The sequence below is a fragment of the Asterias rubens genome, chromosome 3 (assembly GCF_902459465.1).
Source record: "Asterias rubens chromosome 3, eAstRub1.3, whole genome shotgun sequence".
Taxonomy (NCBI): Eukaryota; Metazoa; Echinodermata; class Asteroidea; order Forcipulatida; family Asteriidae; genus Asterias; species Asterias rubens.
In genome coordinates, this window is record NC_047064.1 from 6199160 (window position 1) to 6226509 (window position 27350).

Genomic DNA, 27350 nt, shown 5'->3' on the forward strand with positions numbered 1-27350 from the left:
CACAGGGAACAAACAATTTACAAACAATTGCAACATTACATAGTATTTTGACTGATGCCCCGAGCAAGAATTTATGATCAGCAGCTCTTTGAAATTGGTATAAGATTAAAACGATAAATTTTAGGAAGTTGAGGGGAACAAAGAATTTAACAAAAGAACCAAGGTCTTCGCTTTGAAGGGTGGAGTAAAAGTGAACTGTTTGCAGTTAAAGCCATTATACACTTCCGGTAAACAGTATTGTCCAAGTCCCACACTTTGTGTATCACAACTTATATATAAAATAACAAACCTGTGAAAATTTAGGCTCAATCGGTCATCGGTGTCGGGAGAAAATAATGGCAAAACCCACTCTTGTTTCCGCGCGTTTCGCCGTGTCATGACACGTGTTTAAAAAAAATCCGTAATTCTCGCTAACGAGAATTGATATTGTTTTAATGTTTTCTCAAAAAGTAAAGCATTTCATGAAACAATATTTCAAGAGAAGTCTTTCACCATTACCTTCTGTAAACCCTGTAAATTATTTGTAAATCAGTGACTTTTTTTTTTTTTCTGTACCAAAAGTGTATAATGGCTTTAACAGACACACAACCACATGATGTGTTGCAACTCAGTGCCTCCATCACACAAAACCTTCAAAGTGCTAGCAAAGGATCAAATAAAAGATGTCTAAATTTGGTCCCCTTTAGGAACAAAAATCCAAGTTGTTTTACTCCTTCTTACTTGAATAATTTACCCTGACAACTCAAACATTTATCAAAAAAATTAATTACAAACAGAACAGATTTAAGGTTGTTTTGAGTTGGAGAATTTTAGCACCATCAAATTTGGTACTTGTCAACATAAAACACAATAAATAACCTATAACAATGTCAAACAAAGAAACTGGACATTACTGGATTTGAGTTCCTGGTTGAATCACTTCAATTCTAAAGTAAGCATGGGATCCCTGCAAAAATATCCCATGCTGGGCACTGATCACGAGCAGACACTGTAGTGGCATGTGAGGTAGTAGACTTGTGGACAAGTCGTTAATGGTCCCACGCGGTGAGATAGTCCAGTTGTGGCGGTGCTCACTGCTCTCGAGCGAACTGCTGGTTGCCCGACTTCTACTCCCAGTTAAGTTGGAACGCTATCAACGCACATACATTTAACGACTTGTCCACAAGTCTAGTGAGGTAGGTGTTCTATAGACACCTTAGGTTGCCAGCATCTTTGTCATTTTTTAGACACATTTTGACACATTGTAGACTGTTCCTTTCTCTCTTTTGGTGACTGCATTACTTCGTCCGAGAAAGGTGCTAGGCGATTCTAAGAAAGTCCCGAAATCAGAACAAAATGGTGAGAAACCCAATGCCTGTTTTTAACCAAAACATTGTTCAGATAGCTTGGAGCTGTTGTTACCCAGAGGGACCATGACAGTTGTTAGAAGGGCTGTAACAGCTCTAGAAGTGTTTTTACTTCATGACTGTGAATGTTCCTTCACTGCAACATGGGATTAATTTTTTAACAAAAATATCGTTTTATTTCCATCATTTACCTGTTCGAAAACTATTGAGCTTCCCCTTGCAATGTTCACCCTAGCACATTGTAAAAACTTAAATACAAACAAAAAAAATAACAAAATAATGACAAACAAGCTGATCTCAAATACAACATGTTATAATTTTTTTTTTTCAAAAACAAGAAAGTTTTATAAATAGGTATAAACAATATTAAATGAGCAATTTGTACATTTTTACAGTAATTATATCATTGATATGCACAAGAAAAAACAAACAAAAACACAGCAGTTTGTAAAACAAACATAATGCTTAACATAAACTAGGTCAAACCAAAAGCCGATTTCATAGAACTCTGACATTTCGTTCTGCCTTGTGGTGACCCCTTGAGTTATTCTAAAGAGCTTCTAAGAACAGCATCCTCAGCACATATCCTCGAGAAGCAGATCAGAGCATTATTTTGTTATATCTGAAGAAAACAACAGACATTTTTTCCACCTCGCAGAAATAAAATGTCTGAATTTAGATTAAATGTCTGAGAAGTCACATCCCTGGCAGACACATTTTTCTACATATAAAACCATTTCATGATTACGCTGAGGACCTCCTTATTGGTTCGTTAAGCAACAATTTATTCTTAGCATCTCTATATGGAATCGGATTGTGGTTATGTTTTGTATAACGCAAAACTGTCATAACGTTGGGATTGGTTGCTTGAATTGAACTGAAGAAGTTTAGACAAAGGAACCAATGGAAAGCAGAGAATTGTTAATTTTGTCCTTTCACTTTTTTTTAAATGCCATGATTGCTACAAAAACAAATTCTGAAAAGTTCTGAAATCTGGGAAAGTTGTCCCTCACTGGATCAAAGTTGCCAGCTAGTTACATTTTATTCTAACGCTTTGTTTTGTAGTTGGTCAGCAGTTTTTGAAAATGTTGACACCTGGTGCAGGGTAAAAGAAACTTTGGCTCTTGAGGATGTTAACTTTTAGAGAGTAGCCTCCCTGAGTTTTAAGTCTTTGCAACTATTTTGAGCGAGTGACTTTCAAATGTCTAAATAAAGTTACAGCGCTTAAGTTGATGTTCAGAAAGAAAAAAATACCATATTATGTAACAATCTGTGCACCTCAGTAACAAGAATACGACCATCTCTTGATTGACTCTTCTCATTTGAAAAAGGTTGACAATTTCAAACAATTTCTGAGTGTCTTTCGCAAGATCTTGACAACACGGCCAAGAACAAACGTACACTCTGCCTTTGCAGAAATAACGAAAATTACTGACAACAGCAAGAATCACCTGGCAAAAAAAAAAAGAGTATCATTCTCAAATTTGTTAAATATTTAAAAATGTTAATACCACATTTTGTAGATGGTTGAGATGAGATACATGCAGTATGTACAGTCACAAGCAGATGTCTAACACTGAGAATGTCATCATTCTTTGGGCACTGAGGTGCGTTTTGGCAAACGTAACAAATAACTGTTTTTGCCATTGGTCCGTGATTAACTAATGGCCAATTCAATCGGAACAGTTATTGGTTACGACCGCAAAAAATGCACCCTTAGTACATAGACAAATCTGAACACTCTCAAGTTTTTCAGAATTTCTGAGATGGCATGTGCCAAAATGAACAATCTTAAGAACTCTTTTCTTGACTGAAATCATCAGATGTGAACTCTGCATGGTTGTTGGAAAATAACGTTACACAAAATGTTACCCAAAAACTTTATATCCATATTTAAGAAAAGTTCTTTGAGTTGGTTATACGTTTTTTAAATAGATTACTGAAACTCTTAAAGTTTTTGTATGAGCACAAAAATGTTTTGAAATCACTCAAAAACAATTTGGCCCGTGTTCTGATCCAAACTTTGTATCTACGAAAAGAGATTTACTTTTAGATTCGATTGTGTATTGCTAATGGTGGTCTCCACTCGAAAAGCACACAGTCATGCATATTGGTTAAAGTCTACTTCACCAATCATACATTAAATATCTGTGACGGCAGATCATTCCTTCACGTGGCTTGTTGAAAACTGCTGCATTTTTCAGTCGATTTCCCCCCCTTTTCAAAAGTCCGATAACATCTGTATAAGCCTGTACAGGGCCCTTTTATTTACATGCATGACAAGTTTCCATTTCCGACATACATACATAGCAAGCATTCCTCTGCAGTACCACATTGAACAGCTCCGACTCTGACAAGGCAAGAGTTTCTCCAGACTTTTTTTTTCTTTCTTTTTTACAACTATCGTCAAAAGTTTTACTTCTGTCTTACTTCTGAGGAGTTCTGAATTTCCATCACCAACTTAAAGTTCATCATCATATTAGCCAATTTTCATACTCTGCGAGATTTTCACCTTTGTAAGGTTTTCACTTCTGGTAATCCTGCAGTGTGAGAGTTCCACTTCTAGTAATCTTACTTTGCTAGAGTTCCACTTCTAGTAATCTTGCTTTGCGAGAGTTCCACTTCTAGTAATCTTGCTTTGCGAGAGTTCCACTTCTAGTAATCTTGCTTTGCTAGAGTTCCACTTCTAGTAATCTTGCTTTGCTAGAGTTCCACTTCTAGTAATCTTGCTTTGCTAGAGTTCCACTTCTAGTAATCTTGCTTTGCGAGAGTTCCACTTCTAGTAATCTTGCTTTGCTAGAGTTCCACTTCTAGTAATCTTGCTTTGCTAGAGTTCCACTTCTAGTAATCTTGCTTTGCGAGAGTTCCACTTCTAGTAATCTTGCTTTGCTAGAGTTCCACTTCTAGTAATCTTGCTTTGCTAGAGTTCCACTTCTAGTAATCTTGCTTTGCTAGAGTTCCACTTCTAGTTATCTTGCTTTGTGACAGTTCCACTTCAGGCAATCCTGCTCTGCTAGATTTTCACTTCTAGTAATTCTTCTTTGTGAGATTTTCACTTCAGGTAATCCAGTTCTGCAAGATTTTCACTTCTAGTTATCCAGTTCTGCGAGATTTTCACTTCTAGTAATTCTTTTTTGCAAGATTTTCACTCCAAGTATCCAGTTCTGCGGGATTTTTACTTCTAGTAATTCTGCTTTGCGAGATTTTCAGTTCAGGTAATCCAGTTCTGCAAGATTTTCACTTCTAGTAATCCTGCTTTGCAAGATTACCATCTTAACCAGATTTTCACTTCTAGTAATCCAGCTGTTTAAGATTTACATATTTGAGAGTCCTTCCTCCATAATCAAGTTTGTTTTAAAAAGAAAATCACAGTTTTTTTCTTGCATCACTGAAGACAATGTTTATCTTTGTACTGAAAGGAGCACCATTCTTTGAAGAGAGGAGGCACACATTTTTTACAACGACATCAATCCATGGTCATGGGTTCACATCTAGTCGAAGGCAGGAAGAACATCTTAGGTATTTGGCAGTGATTAGGGATCCGAGAGGTCACGGATATGGAGGGGGAGGAAGGGAGGTTGGGGGAGGGGGAGGAAGGGAGGTTTGGGGAGGGGGATTATCTATAAGGAGGTTTCGTTGTGTGGGGGTCTGCTGGCCTGGTTCTCTTCCTCCAGTAATGCTATTCTTTGCTTCAGCATTCGGACCTGAGCAGAAAGAGAATGATAAACCAATAGATAATTATTCTATCTTGCATTGCAGTTAATATTCTCTAAGGACGGGGTTCCAGGAACCCTCAGCGTGAAACCCTTCTCCACCCAATAAATATTTCAGTTCATCTGCGCTTATGCTTCAAGAGTTGTCTGGACTGATGCAAGGAAATCCACTTCACTTTCTGTGACATATGTACCAAGCCTTTCAGTGGACTTAACAGTCACATTTGTCAACAGGATAGATAGACAAATACATGTAGAAATCTCACCTGTGTGTCATGTCTCTCCACCATGGCCATCATCTGAGCTTCAAGTTTCTTCAGTCTGTTCTGATGTTTCTTTTTGGCTTTGTCGTAGGCAGTTACAAGGGCACTGAAACAACAACATGATAAAACATTACAATGCCATTTACAGATAATGTGGAGAATTGACATTGTTATTGTCGCACAACCCACAAGATCGACCCAGAACAACTTCCACCAGGGGCACGTTGCAACCTACTTCTGGAGCTGAAACAGTTTTACCCCCTTCACAGCCTGTAAGGATGTAGGCATGGGTATCATCCACTAGGAGCCTGGCTGGTAGAGCAGAATGAACTACCTTTCCACCTCTTTTGCCCAATCGAGACACAACATTTCTACACCGACACCAACATTTTTCCCCTCAATAATTATTACCTATTGGCTCTCTTCAGGTCGGTGATGAACTCCGCTGACTGCTGGTGTCTCATCTCGGAGCTCTTCTGTAGCTTCTCAATGGTGGCCATCAGCTCGTGGATCTTAGATCTCAGCTTCTTCTCTCGTCTCAGCATCTCGGCCGTGTCTAGCGAGATGCTGGGATCGTCCAGCTGGCTCAGCTCAGCTAGCGTGATCATCGGCGTAGAGTTGGCCGATTGCTGTAGAGGAAGTGGTACATATGGTGACTGAGCATCAAAAATTGCATTGGAAGCTACTCTTCTGAAAATTTTACTTGGGATACGTTTGGTACTTGCGCAACTACCTATCATTCTGAAAAATATTGTTATGCCCCATGGCCAAAACAGGCACTTCTCAAGTGAGCCCTGATGGTTTCCACATGGGGCATAACACATGTCTGTAAAGCTATAATTCTTGAGGGGAAACAAATCACAAGTTTGTCTTCCATACCAAGACAAGAGAAATAAGCAAACCATTTTATAGAAACATTACAAAAAGTGTAAACATTTGAACAACTTTTTCTGAAAATGAAGTTTCACGGGGATGATATTGTAGGAAAATGAAAAATCAAAAAAATGTAATTACAACTTCCTCTTGTTATGGAAATGAAGCTCCCTAAACATACAGAATGGTACATTTAAGAGGTTTACAGAATCTCTACATCATTTCAAATAGATACCTGAAGGTCTGGTCATAGGCAAGTTTGCCTCTTTCAAGAAAATCTTAAGGCAGTGGAAAAAAATCCTGAAATCAGAGCCCTAGTGATCTACAAAATTTCACATCAGCGTCATACCTTCTGGCCCTTTGGCATCACCTTCTTATCCAGCGCCTCTGACTTGAGATGATCAATCTGGGCCAGGTAAGCCATCTCCCGGGCATCCCTCGAGCTCATCTTCAGCTCAGCTGCTTTCTTCTCTTTCTCCAGGAGGTAGTACTGCGCCTTGAGCTCCGCCTTCTCCTCCTGGTAACAAGAAACAAAAAAGGATTGTTTTTTCAGGTGGTCAGGTTGTCATATTGGTATCTTTTCTTCGCCTTCCAGATCTGGAACCCCGGTTCAAATCCCACCTGGGATACTATGTCCCCATTTTGTGCTGAGTTGCTCTTCAGGTTTAATCTTAATAAGCAGCTGGATAAATGTGGCCCTCTAAAAAAAGACTAAATGGGCTCCTTAAAAATCAATTTGTAAACAATATGAGGCTGGAATGAGAAAATGGCCCGGTCCCTTTTTCATGGAAAGGCAATCCAAACTACAAGTGCATATAGTCATACAGGAAACCTGACAATAATGCATGATGCAGGTCTTTGCTATGTACATGTTGTACAATCAAACCTTCGGGTAAAAATTCTCAAACCAGAGTGCTCTTTTAAGCTGACCCCAATCACTCAGCGTAGAGCAGTCTCATGTTTCAACACACACACATGTGGCTCATACTAGGGCAGCTGCTTTCCAAATTGACTGTCTCTTTTTCGGTAATCTTTATTATTATTATTTTTTTTCCAGGCTTAAGGAAACTCTGTATCGATTGACCACAAGCCGACTGACTGACTGACTGCACGTGAAATAACTGAGGGTCTTTGGAATCCGATGTGGCCAAGATTACCGGTCAGTTTGCCTCATTAGTAGTAAGTCGGGCATACTTGGAATTTTGAACACTAACTATTTTCCCTGGTAAGGGGCACTTCTATGAGGAAAATGTTAGCTGTATTGGAACCTTGCAAAGGGCACAACAGCAAATGCGCAGGGCACCACGGCAATTGCTATGGGTGTTGTCATTACTCGAAATAATTGTTAGCATAAAAACTTACTTGGTAACGAGCTGTTGATAATATAAAACATTGTGAGAAACGGCTCCCTCTGAACTAACATAGTTTTGGAGAAAGAAGTAATTTCTCACTAAAATATTTGAAAGAAGTAATTTCTCACTAAAATATTTTAATTGTTTGTTTGTTTGTTTGTTTGTTTGTTTAGACGATCTTCCCATCAAAGGAACTCGGCAAACTCCCACAAGGAGATATAAACACCAAGCTGGCAACAACCAATCTCTCTCATACAAACATTGGTTTAACGTCTATGATTAGGAAATGCACAAATCAAGAAACTGTGCTTCAGTTAACTAGATGACAATATTTATTTTAGTCATTGTGAAAATCAGAGGTTAGCTAGGGGATTCGAACTTACAACCTTGTGATTTTTGAGCAGAGGTCTCGCAACTTCGACGACCAATTGAGCTCAAATTTTCACAGGTTTGTTATTTTATGTGCATATGTTGAGATACACCAATTGAGAAGACTGGTCTTTGACCAAAGGTGTCCAGTGCCTTTAATTCGAGGCCTGAAATATGTGTATGGAAGTTTTTTGTGAGTTGTGCGGTACCTCAAACTCTTATATAAAAAAAAATATAAAAAATAAAAACTTACCTTGAGAGCGGCAATCTCCTGCATGAGTACAGCATTCTCCAGGTCCAGCCTTTGGCTATCCACACTGGACATGACCTCCTGGGACATCGGATCGATGTACACGCTCTCCAGCTCCATGACGGTCAGCCGCACGGCTGACTTATCGTTCTTCAGCTGCTGGATGTAGTCTCGCAGTCGCTGCTCGTCCTCCTTGCTGAACTCTGTGTCGCAGCTGCTTGCCGTTGAACTTGTTGTGCTGATTAGGGGGAGGGGGAGGAGAGGGAAAAAGGTGATTAACCAAACAGCGGAATGAAAGGTATCAAACAGTTACAGCAACATGCTCGCAACATATGCATAAAAACAGCCAGACTATTCAAGTCAGTATTTTTAAATGTAAGGGCCTTGTCCAATTGCAGTGCATGCTTTTAGGATCAATTTCGATGACTTATTTTTAAAACAGTGCCTTACAATTTCCAAGAAAAATATGTGAACATTCAAAATCCGAATGCCTTTCCTCCATGGAGGTTGTCTGAAACTGGTTGAAAATTGTAAATTGCAAGGGGAACTTGGCAAATAGTTGCAGCTTGCAAAACAGAAAAGAAAAAACATTCATGTTTAAATTTGTCTGTTTCTTTCCTTTGGTTGAGTTACAGGATCTTACACTTCAGACGCTTTACAGACTCTCTGAATCACCATTGGATAACAGTGAGTATTGTGCGAATATGGTTCCAAATTCATGTATCTTTTGAAAATTTACAGACAAAATAAAATCTAAGGGAAAAAATCATGACAAACCACACATCTGCAACTCAAGGTTTTTAATCCATACCTAGTATGACTATGAGAAGACACATCTTCCCAGGGTTGTAGCGTACACCCTGGTACATGACACACCATTGTACCACAGCTTCTATCCAGCCTCTGCAGCAGGGCCTTGGCCATGTTCTCAGCTGACTTGCGGTTCTCATGGACCCTCTTCAATACCATCGTCGTCTCTTCCGTGTCTTCGCCTGAACCTTCTGAACTCTCTCCTGGAGGTAAAACAACAAGTAAAAAACAAAATTGTTGTATTTAATTGTACGGTGTTTGTGCAATTTCAAAATTACTTTTGAGTAGAAACGATTGCTTACGACTTTAGCCCTTTTCACACCACTCCAGGACCCGGGTTGCCCTGGTGAATACCGGCCAGCCTTTTCACACTATGATCACTTTAACCACTGGTCTGACCCTAGTCCGCCTGGCAAGGGCATACTTCGGGGAAGAGGCACCTCTACTCTGAAATAGGGAAAAGCGGTAAAACCTTCGAGAATTCTTGAAATGTGCCGCTGGAACCCCCTGGAATAGGAACCTAGGCAGGGAAAAGTGTGCGGGAGTAACCGTGGGATAAAAACACCTCCTGGGTCCTCCCCTGGGCTGCATTCACCGGGGATAAGAGATAAAGTGTGAAAAGGGTTTTCTTGTGCTAGCAAAACTCCCAAAACTCTTCTTCTCACCAGTCCCGATTCCTCCCACGCCTGCCGCCCTGCAGTTGGCCAGCACCACCTGCTGTTCTGTCTCGCACAGCATCAGCAGCACCTCGTACGCCTCCACCGTCTGGTCGCAGTAGTTGACCGCCAGCTGCAACGCCGTGTTGTTGCTCTCGTACTTTCCCACCAGCATCGTAAGCCGGTCGGCACTGCACTTGCTCTCCTCCAGCGACAGCTGCAGGAGGTCGTTCTGTGACCTCAGGTGCTCGATCTTGCTGTTGAGACGTTCCATCTCAACCTCTATGTCCCGAGCCTTGTTCTCCGGGATGGACAGACCGTGGGAGCTCATGGCCTGTAGGATCTCCTGCACGCTGGAGCATTCTTGTAATGACTGGGCGAGGTGCTCGGCGACTTTGGGATTGCCCACCTGTGGTCAAGATCAAGAATACAGCTGTTTGTAAAACTTTTATTTTTACAAATTTCAATCTTGAGTGGCTTGCCATCATGAAAATATCTCATAGGCACTAAATAGAACAAGTCGTCCGCTCAGTTCTACAAGGTCATTATGGCAATTTCATACTCGTGAATCAGTGTCTTGCTAAAGGACACACATTTCAAGACCAGGACTTGAACCCATACTCTGCTGGTCAGAAACAGCAACAACTCACAACATTTTAGTCAAAGCTGCGCAGTTAGACGCAGACCATTAAATCTTTACATGTATTTTGACTCCAAAAATTGCAGATCATGGGCTGATATTGCAATGGGTCAATGGGGGCATTATACGATGCTAGGCGGCAGCAGATTTGCTAGTAAAATTTGTAGTTCTTGTTAATGTTAGCATGCCTTGAACCACATAAATGATGGAAATCTACCTGTTCAGTCTGATGCCACCTAACATTTCAAAATCTCTTATTTGTCAGATGAAGTGATTTTGCGACTTTTCAATTTTTCAACTTTTACATCCAAAACCCAAACCACTCACCCCTATACTACTGAGGTCCGACGCCGTCAGCCCCCTCTCGGATCCCGACCTGGATGAATTGTCCGACGACCTGGAAGGCTTTAACCTGACCCGCTCGGCGACCTTCGCCACCGGCATGCCCCCTCTCCTCTCGCTCCCATACACACTCAGCTCCCCCGTGCTTGGGTTGATGCCATTGGGTAAGACTGTGGATGGGGTAGGGGTGGCGCGGTAACCCGGCGAGCTGAGCTGTTCGGATGATGACGACGTGTAACCTTGCTGGTGCTGTTGCTGTTTGTGATTGCTGGCAGCAGCTCCTGAGAGTTGTTGTTGTTGACTGCTGCGGGACTGGTAGTCTCTTACCTTTGGGTTATTAAGGAAAGACAGATCGTTATTGTAAAGCTAATCAACTTGGGTTTTTTTTTATGTCAGAGCTACTAATACTTGCATCTTGCAAACAGGGAAATTTTGTGCACAAGAATCAGGGAGATATTTAGGATTACATTCAACATAACAAGGGAAAAGTTTCCATACTCTTTGCATATACTTTGAAATTTGTTAATCAGAACATGGAAAGATTGTTATATTCTCAGGGACCTTTCTTCAGAACCAGGGAAAGTGGCAGCTCTGTGATGTCACAGACACAACACGGCTGAATTCACAAACACTTAAGTTGAGTTATCAATATTTCCAAAGTGATTTTATATTGTGACATCACAGCAATTAAGATGGATTCAAATCTTAAGATAAATCTTAGATTTGAGTGAAGTCAAGCCCAGAGCTGCTTGAGTAGCAAATATTGCTTAGAAATTGTGAGCTAAACAGCTCCACGAAATTGTGCCCAGGTCTCTCCAACAAGACTGCTCACCCTTTTCCTCAGTTTATCCCTCTCGTCTCTGATGGCAATAAGATTGGCTTTAATCTTCTGCAGCTCGTCGTCCTTCATGGACAGCGTCGTGTTGAGATTCTCGTTCTCGTCCTGTAGGACACCGATCTCCTGCTCCAGGCTGCTGCGCCTCCTGGTGTCGTGGCTACGGTTTTGGAAGCCGTTCGGGGTGGAGTGGTCGGTGGACGTCGTCGAGTCAAAATGCAAGCCTTCAACCTCTTTGACGACCTTTAAGATTAGATGAATTAAAGGCGGTTGAAAACTTGAAGTAAGTATGTAGCGATTTAAGCTTTGTGGTTGGAATTTTGTTTAAGGCATACTGTTAACCATTTAGAGACCATTCATTTCTGTATAATCCTCACAAAATGTCAAAACATTGCTAATTTTATTTATATTATTAGACTTTGCACTGTCGAAACACTAAAGGAATTAAAAGATACAATTCTAAAAATAGAACTAAGACTGAGAAATTCAAAACAAATTCAATTGTTGTTCTTTTCTGTGATCAAATTTTGACAGTAAAATTTCAACAGAAATAGCATGGAACAGAAATTAGGTTTTGTGTTTAGAAATTGGGATACTATATAGAAAAACATGGCTGCATTTCATATCCGAACCTTTACCTTGACCTCTTCATGTTAATGGAAGTAGGTCAAACCTTGCGGCCGCTATGAACGGCCGCTATGGGCATTTTGATAAGCAGCTTGTGTCCGCTATGGTCTCTGAATAGCTAAGGGGGGAACCCTGCCTTTACCTCCAGTGATCTCTGTTCCACTTGATGTGAGGCACTGGTCAGTTGCTGAACGGCGTGATCGGCCGAGTCGATGTGCTGTCTGTAGTTATCATTACCCTTCCTCTCCTCCACAGCACACTCTAGCTCCCCTACTACCCTGGACAGCTCCGCTGATAAATCATTGCACTGATCTGTAAAAAAAAGAAAAATAGAAATGCCCAAATTAGTTAGTGGCATGATGTTTTGACCCTTTCAGAGTCTTTTTTGAAAGCCAAGGAAAAATATAGTTTTTTTTTTTTTTCATGTTTTTTTTTTTTTCCATTTAATTTTATCTAATTTATTCTGGTTGTTGGGGCAATAGCTCTCAGGAAAGCGAACTTAATCACTGTACTAGTCAAGAAGCTGATGGAGAGAAGACAACAAGGAAGGAGGTTTCACATCCCAGAGAATTGTTCCTGGGAAAAACCCCCACTCATTCAGATGGAGACTGATACCCCAGTCCATGTTGTTGGGTAAAATATGAGGGTTAATAAATGACGTTAATGTCTAACAACGTACAACTCGAGAACCGTACAAGGGAATCGTTACAGGTTATCCAAACTGCCGTTTTCAGAGTTAATTTGCTGTCATTAAATACGTTCAACAAATAAGCTTTGAAAGGCCGTTTATTACCTTGGTGGGTAATTTTTCTTTCTTGAACGCAGAGTTTATTCACTTACGTCTGTGTACATTCACAGTGTAATATCCAATGAATATTTATGAAACCTACTTGAATACTTGGCCTATTTCAATCTAGCCTTTTTTATTAATATTGATCACGGAATGGGTTTAGTCAAATAGGACATGGGCCACATACTGAATGAAAGCCAAGCACATTCAAGCTACGAGATTCCACATCCCACAACAGACTAAATACTTTGTTATGGTCTGGGTCATACAAAGAAATCCATTGATCCTCGCAAGACAAAAATGGCCTTCTTAATACTGGGGAAAGAAAATATAGTCTGCTTACCAAGAACTTAAAACAGCTAAGCATAATTTGCCTTTTAGTTAACCATGATGTCTGTGGATGTTTGAAAAGGTTGTGTCTCAGATATCAATTTATCACTTCTGAAAAAATGGATGCGATTCACCAAAAGAAGTCCACACAATATAGGGACTTAAGACACTTTGTGGACTTACACATGTCCACACAGTGTTATTTACAGTGTTGAAGAATAGGATTTCCTTTGAACAAAGGAATGTCCACACAGTGACTGCAACACAGAGCTGGGAGAGTTCAAATCACACCCTGCGTGCAAATCATACAACAGACTATGGCCAAAAATCAAATGACATCAATCGTTGTAGTTTAATCCATCAATGTTTTCCTCCTGAAGACAACCAGGGCCCAATTTCATAAAGCCTGTAAGAACGAAAATTTGAATAGCATGAAATTTCTTCCTTGATAAAAACAGGATTACCAACCAAATTTCCACGTGATTTTTAGGACAAGCAAACAGCTGAATACCATGTAACAAGCAATATGCAACAAATGGAAAGTTGGTTGGTAACCCTGTTTTTATCAAGGAAGAAATTTCATGCTAAGCAAATTTTCGTGCTTACAGGTTTTTTGAAATTGGGGCCAGAGCATACTGATCGAACATTTCTCAAAAGAGGTTTTCAAATGGTGTTACAGCAAACCTCACCTACAATCGTTTAACCCACACAATGTCAACGAACCCTAAACAAGACACCCACCAGTGAGATGGATATAACCTTAAGTCTCTCTCCATTCTCCCAACAGCCTTCAACACGATCACTTGTCAGTTTCTAATGTTGTAATCCAAGATGGCCAACGCTAACAACGAGTGAGATCCGAGGGAGATCGTGGGTGGATAGAGTTTTAAGAGTTTTCAGGAATAAACCGTCCTTCATTATGCAGCAAAAAAAGGCCAGAAGTATGAGTATAAAGGCTCACTGGCTGGTATTGTTCAAGCAGAGAGCTTTTAATAATTAAGACATGGGAACAACTTTGATTACATGTGTGGGGTCGGAGAGGTATTTTCAATACTTCTGATACGAACACTAACACTGATTTCTAGGCTACATGTAGGAATGACTGGCACAAGCAAGTCAATACAATGACAAAAGACCCAGGGAATTCTTTTTTTTTCCAGCAACTAGCAACTCGTACATTTTGCGTAAAACTTTACTGTGCTGTAAAAGGGGAACTTTTCACTGTCACCAGATCTTTTCAGGGACCAAACTGCTACGAAGAAAAGATCATATAACTAGCTTTCCCGTCAGAATTGAAGACCATAAAAAAAATCCAAGGAACTTTCTGCAAAATCAGGGAGAGTAACCAGCTCTGTCATTAAGACCATCAACAAAATGACCAAACAGGTCTAGAACAGACTTAAAAACAAATTGAAGAACTGTTGGCTCCCTCAAACATTGTTTTACTGTGTGAGGGAAAGAAGACTGCGCACTTAAACTTTTAAACACTAAGTTTCGGTTAGCTCAATCGGTAGAGCATGGGACTCTTAGTTTTAGGGTCGTTGGTTCAAGCCCCACATCGGGCGCGCATAATTTTTTCTGCACCTTGAACGCCCAGCAGGGTGGATATGTGCGCAATACAAGTCTTCTTCTTCTTATTATTGTTATTATTTAGTATCACACAGTTTATTTATTTAAGACGTATCTCCCTTTAACTCCCCTCTAAACAAATCCTCCCTAACTACTACTTCTTGGGTTGCCTCCATGGCCATTGCAGAGAGGCCAGATGAAAGAGAAACGTTGTTCACTTCCAATCAGCGTAACCTAATCTTGTATTTCAATTAGACATTCTTGGCTGGATGTTCTTCGTGCCATGGCCATTAGGGATTTATCAGGGTCTTTTTTTTTATTTTATTTTAAATAAATATTTTAATGACGTGTGTAACATGGAATGGACATAGACACAGCTGTTTCTACGCTTTTGGTGGAGCTTAAAATACAGAGAGATGTTGTGGCTACGATTAAATTTAATGAGTGGGATAAGCTTCAAGTCACACTTTGAGTCTTATCACGGAGGTATTAGAAATAACCTCCATGCTATCGTCATGTTTTATAATTAGCCTGATTGTGGGGGCCATCAGAAGGTAATGATACATTTGCGGCATTATTTGCTTGAATTTTACACTGGCCTACAGGCCTAGTGATTACAGCATCAGGCGAGTAGAAAACTCATGACCGGGCAAGTCCGACCGTCTTGTGTTTGTCGTCAAATGTTCCCTTTCAGTCTGAAATCCGTTGGTTATTGGAAAAAAAACTTGCCCATATACAAAGGAGATAAATCTCACACTCACAGCTCAATGGAGGACAAAATACAATCTTCTACTTTGCAGAAATGACTTTTTGTTTTAAGTTCTTGATAAGAGAGAAAGGGGTTCAACTAAAGAAATGTGTTCTGCTGTTGTTATTATTTTGTTAACAAAAGTTTTGCATTTATGTTCATAATAACACAAGATTGAAATTTCATGTACGTCAGGAAATGCCTTGGAATGTACACGGTCACGCTATTTGTCAAAAAGGTGACATGCTTTATCAAACAGCTGGATGAACAAAAAGAGAAATTTACTGTAGGCATTATAAGGTACAAATTTGTTCTCATAGAGTTTGTTTTGTTATGTTGTTTTGGGGGGATTATTTTCTAAGATTGTGTAAAGTAAAAATGATGAGATGAAAACAAAATGTTTTGATAACATTTGCGGTTGGGTTAATGATTTTTATTTACTGGACATTTTTGTTTCTGACCCGAATATCTAACCTTTTCAGAAATGGTTACAAGTTGGCTGCTGGATTGGGCAAGCTAGCCATGGTGTTACACCATAGACTACCAACTTACTAATTGGGTAGACCCATGGAGCAAGGCACCTACATGGGGTAATTAAATGAAAAGACAACAAGATTGCCAGCAAACAGACAAGATGATAAGCAATCCAATTTGTGAACAACTGTGACCCATCAATCTGAATTGACATTATTGATATGGCGACTACATGTAGCTAGTAAGAAGTGTTGGGAAAGAAAGACAAGACGGACTGGACACACAAACAGCATGCATCATATTTGGTCCTTGGGAAATACATAAGAAGGAACATTTTGTTTGAGTACAAGGGTTTACTTCTTGGTGAAGGCTTTTATTGACATTTCAGTCTATTTTTCTGATGTGATGATGACGTCAATCGGAAATCAGATGACAAATATCATGCCTGCCATAACTACTGGCCCCTTGCACCATCATTACGTAGGGCTACTGTCTGCCACGGTCGCCATGTTGGCTGTCAAATTGCATGTAAAAATTATGGCAAGTGTGTAAACAATGTGTCCCCTAAAATGTACATGTACAGTGTATACACAGGACATTTACTCCACCAAACGACACAACAAGGGTTTTTGTGATGATGAAGTCGGGTGATTTGCTTTTATAAAATAGATGTTAAATTTGCATCGGTGATAAAGAATATTAATTTTGGTTTTTTACCCACACACCCATGTGTGTTAGAACTTCCCAGAGTCCTGTGAAAATATATCACTGGCATGTTACTCGGGTGGAATTCGAACCCACGATTCTTGCAATTCTAGAGCAGTGTCTTACCAACTAGACTACCGAGATTGCAAGGTAGCTAGAGGCAGTTCAAACCCTATGTTTTGGCAGGGGGTAACGCAACGATATATAACAGATGTTAAATTTGCATCAGGACAAAGAATATTCATTTTGGTTTTTACCCATACACTGATGTGTGTTAGCACTGTATACTCAGTACTTTCCAGAGTCCTGTGAACAAATATCACAGGCATGTTACTCGGGTGGGATTCGAACCCACGACCCTTGTAATTCTAGAGCAGTGTCTTACCAACTAGACCCTTGCTTTTGTTAATTATGGTACAAAATGTTCAACATTTTCATACGGTGAGTGCCGTTCAACCACACCAGATAATAACTTGGTATGTATAAGGTCACTCTCTCAGTAAACATGGTGACTAAGTTGACCCCAAAAGGGTCAAACAGAGTAGCTGTTGGGTTGGTTTAAAGCATAGAGGTACACACACGCTTTTGTCTATCGTTGTTACATTATTCCCTTTTCTTAAGATTCACAATGTGAGGACCCAGTTTTTCATCCTGGGGACCTTCGTTCAATTGTGTTTTAGTCCCCATATCTCTGTGCATGCCTACCCACCATGGAGAAACAATTGCACTCAATGGGCAGACCCACATGGGTAATTACATGTAAGAGGTGCTTAAGGACGTCATCAGCTAATGACAAGACAGCAACAAGATTGCCTGCTATAATAGACAAGATGATAAAGCAATCCAATTTGTGAGCAACTGTGACCCATCAATCCAAAGCTGGCCTTAGTGAGATGGCACCTAGGCATACATAGGTCAAAATCCTTACTCATTGGTTGTATGGGAGGGTGAGGGGAAGGACACCAGACCACAGCTTTATATGAGGTAAAAACAACAACATCGGACAACATCATTGGACATGCTGAGGCAGCCTGGTGGAGTGAGGTCCAGGAGTTATGACCAGGAGGTTGCACCACTCTGACCAGAGCCGACTGGCATCTGACAGATGATGGACAGACTGACAGACAAGATGGATTCCCTTGACTAAGTCCTTCAATCTGTCAAGAAATAGGGAGCCACAGGACAGGGAGAGGAAGCGTGTCCACTGCCCAATTTCATAGAGCTGCTTAAGCACAAAAAGCAGCTAAGCACAACAAAATTATGCTTACCAGAACATGGTTACCCGCCAATATAACATGTCACATGTACAATTTACGACTGGTATCCTGCTCATTTCTGCTAAGCCATTTTTGCTAAGCCAAGGGTTGAAGGGGGGGGGGACACTATCCCTGAGTGGTTGTCTCCATGGTCTAATTACCCCAGTGGTCTATACTCTCCATGGAAAATGGACTGTGTGTACAGACAGATTTACTGAATGAAAGGAATACGGGCACCTCGAGATGAAGGCATGATTTGTCTTTACTTGACTTATTGTCAGATAAGACATCAACAACATGAGGCTGCTTTTGTAAACAGAAAGGCAGACTTCATATATTGCCACTAGAAACAAGGCATGCAACTACAGTTGGTCAACAAAATAAAAAAAAGGAAAGTGCCACACACAACATGACTTTGAACATGTTTTACTATGTTTTTCAATTCTCAATGGCATAGCTGAGAAACAAAAACAAAAAATATCAGATGATCAGCTGAAAAGTTGCATACCTAAGAAACCTGTAACCGGTTTCACAAAATACTATAAAGATTGGCGAGTAACTCATCCTAACTTTTAGGATGGGTTCAATGCGCCCTATAACATCTATGGTTACGGAACTTAACTCAATTTAAGCCTTCAGATTAATCCTAAGTTAGAAAGAGTTTGGTGGAATCGATGAATGACTTGTAATTAAATCTGGAAATATGAGTAAAATACCTTGACAGAAAGAAAACCACACAAACTGTTTGCTGAGCATCAATAAGTTTTTTCCTTTTCTTAAAATAATGGGGGGAGACAAACACAAAATTCTTGACACAACCAAACCCTTTCTCGACATCATAGAATTAACTATGGGTGTCGATTAATAGCTGCAGAGCATTTTAAGCTAAAAATCAAACACATCAATGTAATAATGACTACATAACTGTAAAATGCCACGTCATCCTCATTGAAACTGATTTAGCAGCTCTACGCCCCAACAGACAAGCAAACACGCACCATAAAAGAGAGAGAAAGCAAGTACATACAGACATTTCTATTTGGTTTTTACCCATACACCGATGTGTGTAAAGCACTGTATAATCAGTACTTTCCCCGTAGCCTGGTATTAAAAATTCCACAGGCAAATAATTCGGGTGGGATAAAGAATTTTGTTAAGTTTGTATACCCACACACTGATGTGTGTAAAAGCACTGTATTCGCATAGAAACCAACCAATGAAAATTTAACATCTTTTAAATTGTTGTGGTAACCCTAGCTAAAAAATACCATTCGAACTGCCTCTTGCTACTGGGCAATCTCGGTGGTCTAGTTAATAAGACATCTGCCATCGATTTCACAAAACTCTTCCTAACTTAAGACTAATCTTAGGACTTAGGACGAGTCCCAACCCTGCACTGTAGCATGCAGACCTTATGAGACGAGTCCTAACTCTTTGTGAAATCGTCGGCTGCTCTAGAAATGGCAAAGGTGGTGGGTTCGAATCCCACCCAAGTAATATGCCAGAGGTGTATGGGTAAAACCAAATAATTGTTTTTATCATTAAGCCTGGAATTTCATCTTTGAGAGGGCAGGTCAATTTTCATTTTATAAAGGGCACTTCCATTGGAAAATCTTAAAAGTCTATGGGACACTTGGCACCGAGGACAAGACCAAGGCCCAATTTCATAGCGCTGCTTAACGGTAAGCAAATTTGCGTGCTTACTGTAGCAGAAAAATTTGCGTAAGCTTTAGCATATTTCACAGGTTAGCAGAAAAATTGGTCGGCCTTATTGCGTGTTTACCGTGGATTTGCATTGTGACGTCCTTTATTTTCGTGCCGTAAGCACCGCAAGGTTAGCATGCCTTTTCGTGTGTTTACGGTTAACAGCGCTATGAAATAGAAATTGCACTGTAAGCACAAAATCATCCGCTAAGCAGCGCTATGAAATTGGGCCCAGGGCAACAGAGGCCATGGCCTCCGTGAAATTCCATGCCTGCCCAATGTAAATTTAACATACATACAGACAGATGAGATGTAAACAAACAAGACTGAGAAACCTACCGATATTTGCCGAGTCACTCCCATGGAAGCTGCCATTGCAGCTGCCACCGCTATTGCTGATGTTGCTGTGCGGACTGGAGGCCGACTGAGAAAACTCATCTTCTTCCCTAATATGGGGGAAAATGTCAAAGGGACAAACAATTTAAATTTACAATTTAGGTCACTGAATACAACAGGTAGGCTGATACAAGATGTTACAGCTTTTACTAAAGCCATGGGATGTTCTTAATGTCTGCATACATGCAGATGTTCAAGACAGTTGGAACCTTTTGAACAAATTCGTGTAGAGCTGAAACAGCTTCTGAAAAAGAACATCTGTAAACAATGGTGTATAAACGAGACTTATATATCTGTACCATGGGTTTATTGATTTATCCCCAAAGATAAAACTGTATGTAACTTTCAAACATCATAGTGGTCCACTTCTTTTGATAAATTATTACAACTTTTCTTCAAATAAAATACAAGGGAGAAAATCCTATTAAAAATAATGTAATTACTCCATTGGTTTAAGAAAGGATTTAGTATTTGCTTTTTTTTAACACGGCTCCACAAGCAGAAATTCAACTAACTGTTAACTCAAATGGAAGATAACAGCTTTGTTTTGAAACATTTGATAACTTATTTCATGTTTATTTCTTAAACTTTTCTTCAAATAAAATACAAAGGAGAAAATCCTATTAAAAATAATGTAATTACTCCATTGGTTTAAGAAAGGATTTATTATTTGGGTTTTTTCAACACCGCTCCACAAGCAGAAATTCAACTAACTAAACTCAAATGGAAGATAACAGCTTTGTTTTGTAACATTTTATAACTTATTTAATGTTTATTTCTTAAAGTTAGTATCGCACAATATTCCGGGATATAACTTTCCTTAAAAGGGTCTGGGTACTTTTTGTAGGACAAAAAACACAATGTCCACAGATTTACATTAAACTTACACAGTTTGAAGATAATGATGGTAGAAAGCTTCCCTGAAAATATTACTTGCTGAGGTGCTGTACATTGTAGTTTTTGAGAAATGAGTAAAACAATGTCATGAAATTAGTTTTCGTCTCAGTGATCATGAGACAAAAGAATTGTAAGCATGTAAAAACGTACTTTTATGACATTGTTTTACTCATTTCTCAAAAACTACAGCACCTTTAGCAGCTAATATTTTAAGGTACGCTTTCTACTATCATTACCTTCAAACGGTGTAAGTTTTATGTAAATGTGTGACATTGTGTTTTGTGTTACAAAAAGTACCCAAATCATAAATAACAAAAATGCAAACAAATATTATTCTGCATAATTACAATCTAGGCTGAGAGGGTCTCAAACTCTCGAGCCTTATTTGACTTTAAAATGGCATCAAGGATTCAGGGAGTCAGGACCGAGTTACTCAGATCCTGCTTGGATCGCTTGATAGCAATGTCTAGTGCTTTTTTTAACCAGACGCCAAGTACAGGATTATGCATAAGGTCTGGTTTAAAGAGGCCATTCTATGGCAAAACAGCCCAAATTTATTTATTTTTTATTTTTTATTTTTAAACATAAGATCACTAATGGGATGGGTAAATAAGGGGCGCTTTTTCCATTTCCAAGTTTTAAAGGCATGCTATATATAAAATGTACATGTATCTCAGCCTCTTCCAACACTTTCGTCTCGAAACAAAGAGAAACACTATTGTCTGAATCATGTAGCCACAATCTTTGTCTCTTTCCATGTGTGCAATAGCAATTACCAAACACCATCTCTCAACATGCCAAAAAGGTACCAGACTATTTGCCATTCAATGCCTCGGTTTGGTTACATTTGATTTTAGTGGTGGACAAAAACATGACTGTGTCTTGATTAGAGGTGATTTTTGGGCGGAGTCTGACCTAATTCAGAATGATCAAACACTTAGTAACAAAATCTCATATCATTTAAAGTTAGGGGTGAATTTATTACAGTACAGATCACCTTGACAAACAATTTAGCCTAAATTTACTGCCTGTTACATGAAACAGATGGCTGAATTTAAGCAAGATTTTTCAGAAAATCCACGGGACAGAAAACTATCAAGCTGTATCACAATAACACAGTATCTCTTTGTAAGAACCCTACTGATAATAATCCCGTTTAATTTAGTTTTTTCTCTTGTACAGAGCTTCTGATTTATGTGTTATCAAAGAACTGGAATTATGTATTGTTTTTTTAAACTGCACCCCAAATGCAAAGCCATTTTGTATATGAACAATATCTTTAAGATTATAGGAAACATATCTGGTGGATAAAAAATTAACGCACCGAGGCAACACAGAGCAGGTGACAATTAACTTTTTGATCGGCCAGACGCTGGGTTCCCTCAAAAAGGAAGTTAAAAAAAAGCATGCTGCTCTGATGATTGTGAATGCGTGAAAAAATCTCGGGGGGCGGGGGGAGAATGGAATGAAGAATTTTATGAAGACTTTCTGGGGAAAAAACTGCCTGCTTTGAGGTTACAAAATAATGTCATAGTAATTTATCACCGTCACGAGTATGAGTGTGAAACATTTCCATTCATTTCTGCACTCTCTCACATTAATGCTCCCGACAAACAACCCCAAGGGAGTTCCCTTGAGGGGCGACAAGGAACATTATTTCCCCTGGGTGACCCGCCCTGTAATTTATTTTAGAGAGGGGGAGACGAGACGTCTTGTTTTTGCAAGGTGTGTCCGAGGGGACGTGCGGGTGATTACGGCAGCTGGGTTTTGAGTGGTCATGTGACCCATCGTGACGCGACTGCAGCACTCCCGACTGATGCTTATGTTTTGATAAGTCTGTCGACCGGGTTGTCCGTGTTTGATGTGTTCCTTTGAGGACGCCATACGGAGAGGATTCCGTAAGCATCCAAAGATGGTTTGGAATTTTCGTTTCCGATTTGTATCAATGATTAATGGTTCAATATAGATGGGATGACACAGGGATTTAACATTCTGAAAGCGATGAGACTAGAGAATAGCAGCAATTATTAAAGAGGGGTTATCATCAACTTGCTTATTTGTTATATATTTATTAATTTATTGAACATATTCTGTGAACAGAAAAAAAAAACTTAGAGTAGCTCCACACCGAGGGGTTTTGGCTGGTAACCTATATCTAATTCCAAATTGGCATTTGCTCTTCTTTTTTTTTTGCCTTTTCTATAGATATTTTCATGGTAAATGTGCCACCAGTGTGTCTGACCTGGTTCCTCCTGAGCGTGAAAACGGCTTTCTGCTTGCCCTTACCCATACACCCTTGCTTCGCAGCGTACAGCAACGAAAGATCAATCCAAATTTGTTTCCCCCCAACCTACAATCTAGACTGCTTTTTATAAAGAGCAATATCAAACCCAACCTTCAGCTTTCCCAGGTTATTTTCATCTTAAATGTTTTCATCTTGTAGTTGTAGCCCCCTTACCCAGAGTGGCACTTTAGCCTTGCTTGAGGCAAACTTGCATTTACATTTTGTAAGGCATAGGATATGGCATGAAGCAAGGATAAGACCAATTTCACAGAGCAGCTTAATTGCTTACAAATTTAGCGCTTTTAAGCACACTTTCTGACTGGTATCCTGCTAAATTTTGTTAAAACAAAATTTAGCAGGATACCAGTCATAAAGTGTACACGTGTGACATAGTATTTTGGCTGGTAACCTTGTCCTGGCAAGCATAATTTCTCGTACTTGTACCCAAATTCTTGAAGCCTCATCATGCCACAAACCCACACCCTGAACAAAAACCTTCACTCCTACACACACGGGATTCCGCACTTGGTCAAAGCATAGAGCAGCTAGGTCAAAGTGTAGACCTTCAATAGCTCCCAAGATACAAGGACAATTACAAGTCACGTTATGTCTTGGCTCTGAGTTGCCCCTGTGTCAGTCCTCGCTAAACCAATCTGATGTGTGTGGTCCCGAGGCAACATTATCCAGATATTAGTTTTAAACCTCCATGGGTTTATCTTCAGACCATGGAGCTATATTACACAAAAATGGGGATAATGTAGCATTGAAATGATAGATGGATCTCAGATGCTCAGGTTGTCCACCACACACTGGACTAGAACAATGCCAGAATGTGCAGGTGGTAAAAGGGAAAGTATTCGGTGTATTGGTTTTTGGAAGTCCAATCCTCAAGTTTAAAATATTATGTCACATCAAACCAACCTGTGAAAGTATCACAAAATTTTGTGGAAAGTTTAATGCAGTGGTGCACTTGACTGAGTAGGGCGCCCGTTTGCTCGTTGGCCCATCCTATGCGCCTTGTGAGAACTGGTAAAGGTATGTACTTGGTTTTCAGTGAGCTTTCAGATTGAAATTAATCAATTTATATTTTGACAATTAACAATTCAGTGTCTTTTAGAAATGTTTGAATTACAAAATCGGTTATTACCTGGGTACACAACAAGTTCCAGAAAGCAAAATTGTCATTTAAACTGCTCCCAAATTTAGGTCCGTCTTCAGGCTGGCTGGTATTTTCACTAGTAACCATCTTTAAGTTCCCTTTCAGCTATAAGTCAGTAACTTACACATTAGGTAAGTTCATTGACTTTAAAGAGCAATGACATTCTCACAAAGTCTAATCTTTGAGAACTCTGCAAACTTTGTGAGCTTCAGAACCCAAACGACATTTTAACCACTTAAAAAGTTAAACGCTTTAAAAACTGCTCCCGATTTTCACCTCGGGGGTCGAACCAGTAAACTCACACCTCATTAATAGCTCTGAAAGCCCAATCTGACGTGACCTCCCACGTGACCTTTAAGTGCCACCAGGTCAGAGGTCAGACCAACTGAATGCATTCTGCCCCTCCAGCCCAAGTATAAGTTACATCAGACCTCAGGGTTAAAGACAAATCGGTGAAGGAAACCTTTTAAAGATCTGTCAACTGAAAGGGGAACGAAAACAATCCTGTTACGGCAGGTTTTCTGCTCAATTTGACCGATTCCGCCACAAGCTCTCACGGGAGAGTGAGTGTGGGGGGGGGGGGGGGGGGGGGGGGGGGCACGCGGAGCCTGTGGTTTGTTGATACATCAGGTACTCTCGCTGGATCCCAGTCCAAATCCCCCTTTTTTTATCAGAGCCCTCTCTCCTCTGGATGTCTGACCACTCCAGTAATCATAACAAGGAATTCCTCTGCAAGGTTTATTTTCAGAAGGGCTTTGGAATGGAAAGTGCATGTAAGCTATGTGTACATCCATGTACATTATGTAGACTTTATTTGAACGGTATTATTGGGTGGGATTTCGTACCTGACATTTTGCACAGAAGTTTTCTTGTTATTGTTAAATCATTATTATTATTGCCCAAACTAATGATTGAGAAAATTTGAGTATAAAATGAAGTAGGCCTATGTTCAGAGGAAAAAGACAAAAAAAAAACCAATGTTGACATCTATTTCAGAAATGTTTGATGTACCATGGATGTACACAGAGCGATTATGGAAAATACACATATAGAAACTACCTTGTTGGCAAGTAAACAGCATTATTGTTCCAACTTGATTGTCACAAAGTGTTAAGTGGGCCATCTTTACATTGTGGTAAATGAGGGTTTTGCTATGAATTCCTTGACTGGTTGGTTGGTGAAACCACTTGATATTTTTTGAACTATTTGTTTCCCAAGATGCATTGTGGCATATTTTCAAGATGGCCCCCACCACGGCACTTGTGTGCACAGCAATATATTCACATTGGTCAAACTCACCTGAACGCCGTGCCATGGGATCTGTCTATTTTCTTGTTGAGTTCTGCGATGACGCTGTGTAACTCTGTGATTCTCTCCTCATACCTGATGGCTTGCTGGTCTAACCTGTCCTCGTTCTCACGCAGTACTCGCGATCGTTCCACCTGGATGGGAATAAACAAATAAGTAAATAAGTAAATAAATAAAATAATAAAACAATAAAAAATAACAAAATATACGTCCAAGTAAATTAACAAATTGAAATAGCAATATTTGTTATTTATGCCAGTTGAAGTCGGACGCCATTCAACCTGAAACTGTCTAACCACGGATTGCATCTAAAGGATTCTGGATAGAGGGAAAATGTTGTTAAAAATCAATTATTTGCACCATGGACCATGGTAGTACAGCCTAAGAAACAGGCACAAACACAGTGGCACTAGACTACTCTGTATTCCACAATGTGAGTGGGATAACAAATTTGTCTTCACAACTTGACGCGTGAAGTAAACGTGCAACACGCGGAGTAAGAAAAAAACAGCCCAATTATTCAGGGTGTGATATATTATCACACTGTTGTTGCCATGTATCGACCCATTCAGAATCAAGGATCCAAGCTTGCTTTACGATAACACTTGATATATTATTTGGTCTTTAATTTTTTATGGTGGTGCGGACAGGGTCACTTTACTAAAATTCTACTTCAACAATTCAAACATCTTTTTAATGTCTATAGTTATCCCTTACAAATTCAAACCAACCACATACAATGCATTTAATTGAGCCGACTACTCGACAGAAATGTCATACTCTTCAAGGACGTCATGAAAACACAACCGGAAATGAAGCGCCGTGCCTCGATGTCGAAGAAGACTCTCTACTAAGAGCTAAAATGGCCAGCAGTTTCACTCTCTATAATGACATGTACTTCCGCTATTAAAAAAAAAAGGCCTTAAACCTCAGGGTTTCCTATAGACAGTGAATTCCATCAGAGACCGGTTGTTCAGACATATTATCAGGTCGTTCAGGGGATGTATATAAGGATAGGCAGTTTTTTCTCTGGATAATAATGCCACGGTATGCCTTCAGGCTGGGAGTGCATTAAGTGACACCTATTGGAATGTCATTACTCATCATATACTAACAAACTCATAGCCTTCAGCTCTGCTTTATAAAGACAACCATCCTCCCATGTTATTTCAAAAATAATTATGGGGAGAGGGAGGTTATGATAAAGTTAACCACAACATTGCCTTGATCGGTGTCCCTAAAAAAAACTTGTTAGTTTTGGACGGAAATCTAGGAAAAAATATACCCGCCCGCAATCCTGCATATTCCAACTAGTGGATTGAGTTTCTTAGTGGGGAGGGAACAAGGGGGCAGGAATAAAAAATCCATACGCCAAAATGAAGTTGGGTGGAAACATGATTCTGTAGCAGCATCACGGTGCCGTAGTGACCGAGGGGTCCCCCCGCAAGACGTTGTGGGAGGGAAAGATGCGAGTCGGTCTGTCTGTTCTCTGTTGACATTTGGCAATCGGTTCTTTGGCGCGGCGATACTCTTGGTGCATTTTAATTGTGTGGGCCAATGAGAAAATATGCCTCGGCGAATTTCACACACCTCGGTCGCCGCGGATGAAGATCCTATGTTTCATTCTGGGGCAAGCGGAAATGGTCTACGTGAT

The 27350-nt window shown here is 39.9% G+C and overlaps 1 protein-coding gene across 2 annotated transcripts in view; it reads right to left on the reverse strand.

Annotated features, from left to right (window-relative positions):
• Positions 1-508: 508 nt before the first annotated feature.
• Positions 509-27350, reverse strand: part of LOC117287847 (colorectal mutant cancer protein-like) — a 54299-nt gene continuing 27457 nt past the window's right edge. For both annotated transcript variants that reach the window (XM_033768400.1, XM_033768399.1), the window contains exons 3-14: positions 25688-25830; positions 19992-20098; positions 12219-12388; positions 11447-11692; positions 10600-10941; positions 9642-10041; positions 8978-9179; positions 8170-8404; positions 6545-6712; positions 5734-5951; positions 5326-5428; positions 509-5050 (exon numbers count right to left, since the gene is read on the reverse strand). In XM_033768400.1, coding sequence (XP_033624291.1) covers positions 4967-5050; positions 5326-5428; positions 5734-5951; positions 6545-6712; positions 8170-8404; positions 8978-9179; positions 9642-10041; positions 10600-10941; positions 11447-11692; positions 12219-12388; positions 19992-20098; positions 25688-25830 — 2418 coding nt within the window. In that variant the 3' untranslated portion in view covers positions 509-4966. The remainder of the gene's footprint in view (positions 5051-5325; positions 5429-5733; positions 5952-6544; positions 6713-8169; positions 8405-8977; positions 9180-9641; positions 10042-10599; positions 10942-11446; positions 11693-12218; positions 12389-19991; positions 20099-25687; positions 25831-27350) is intronic.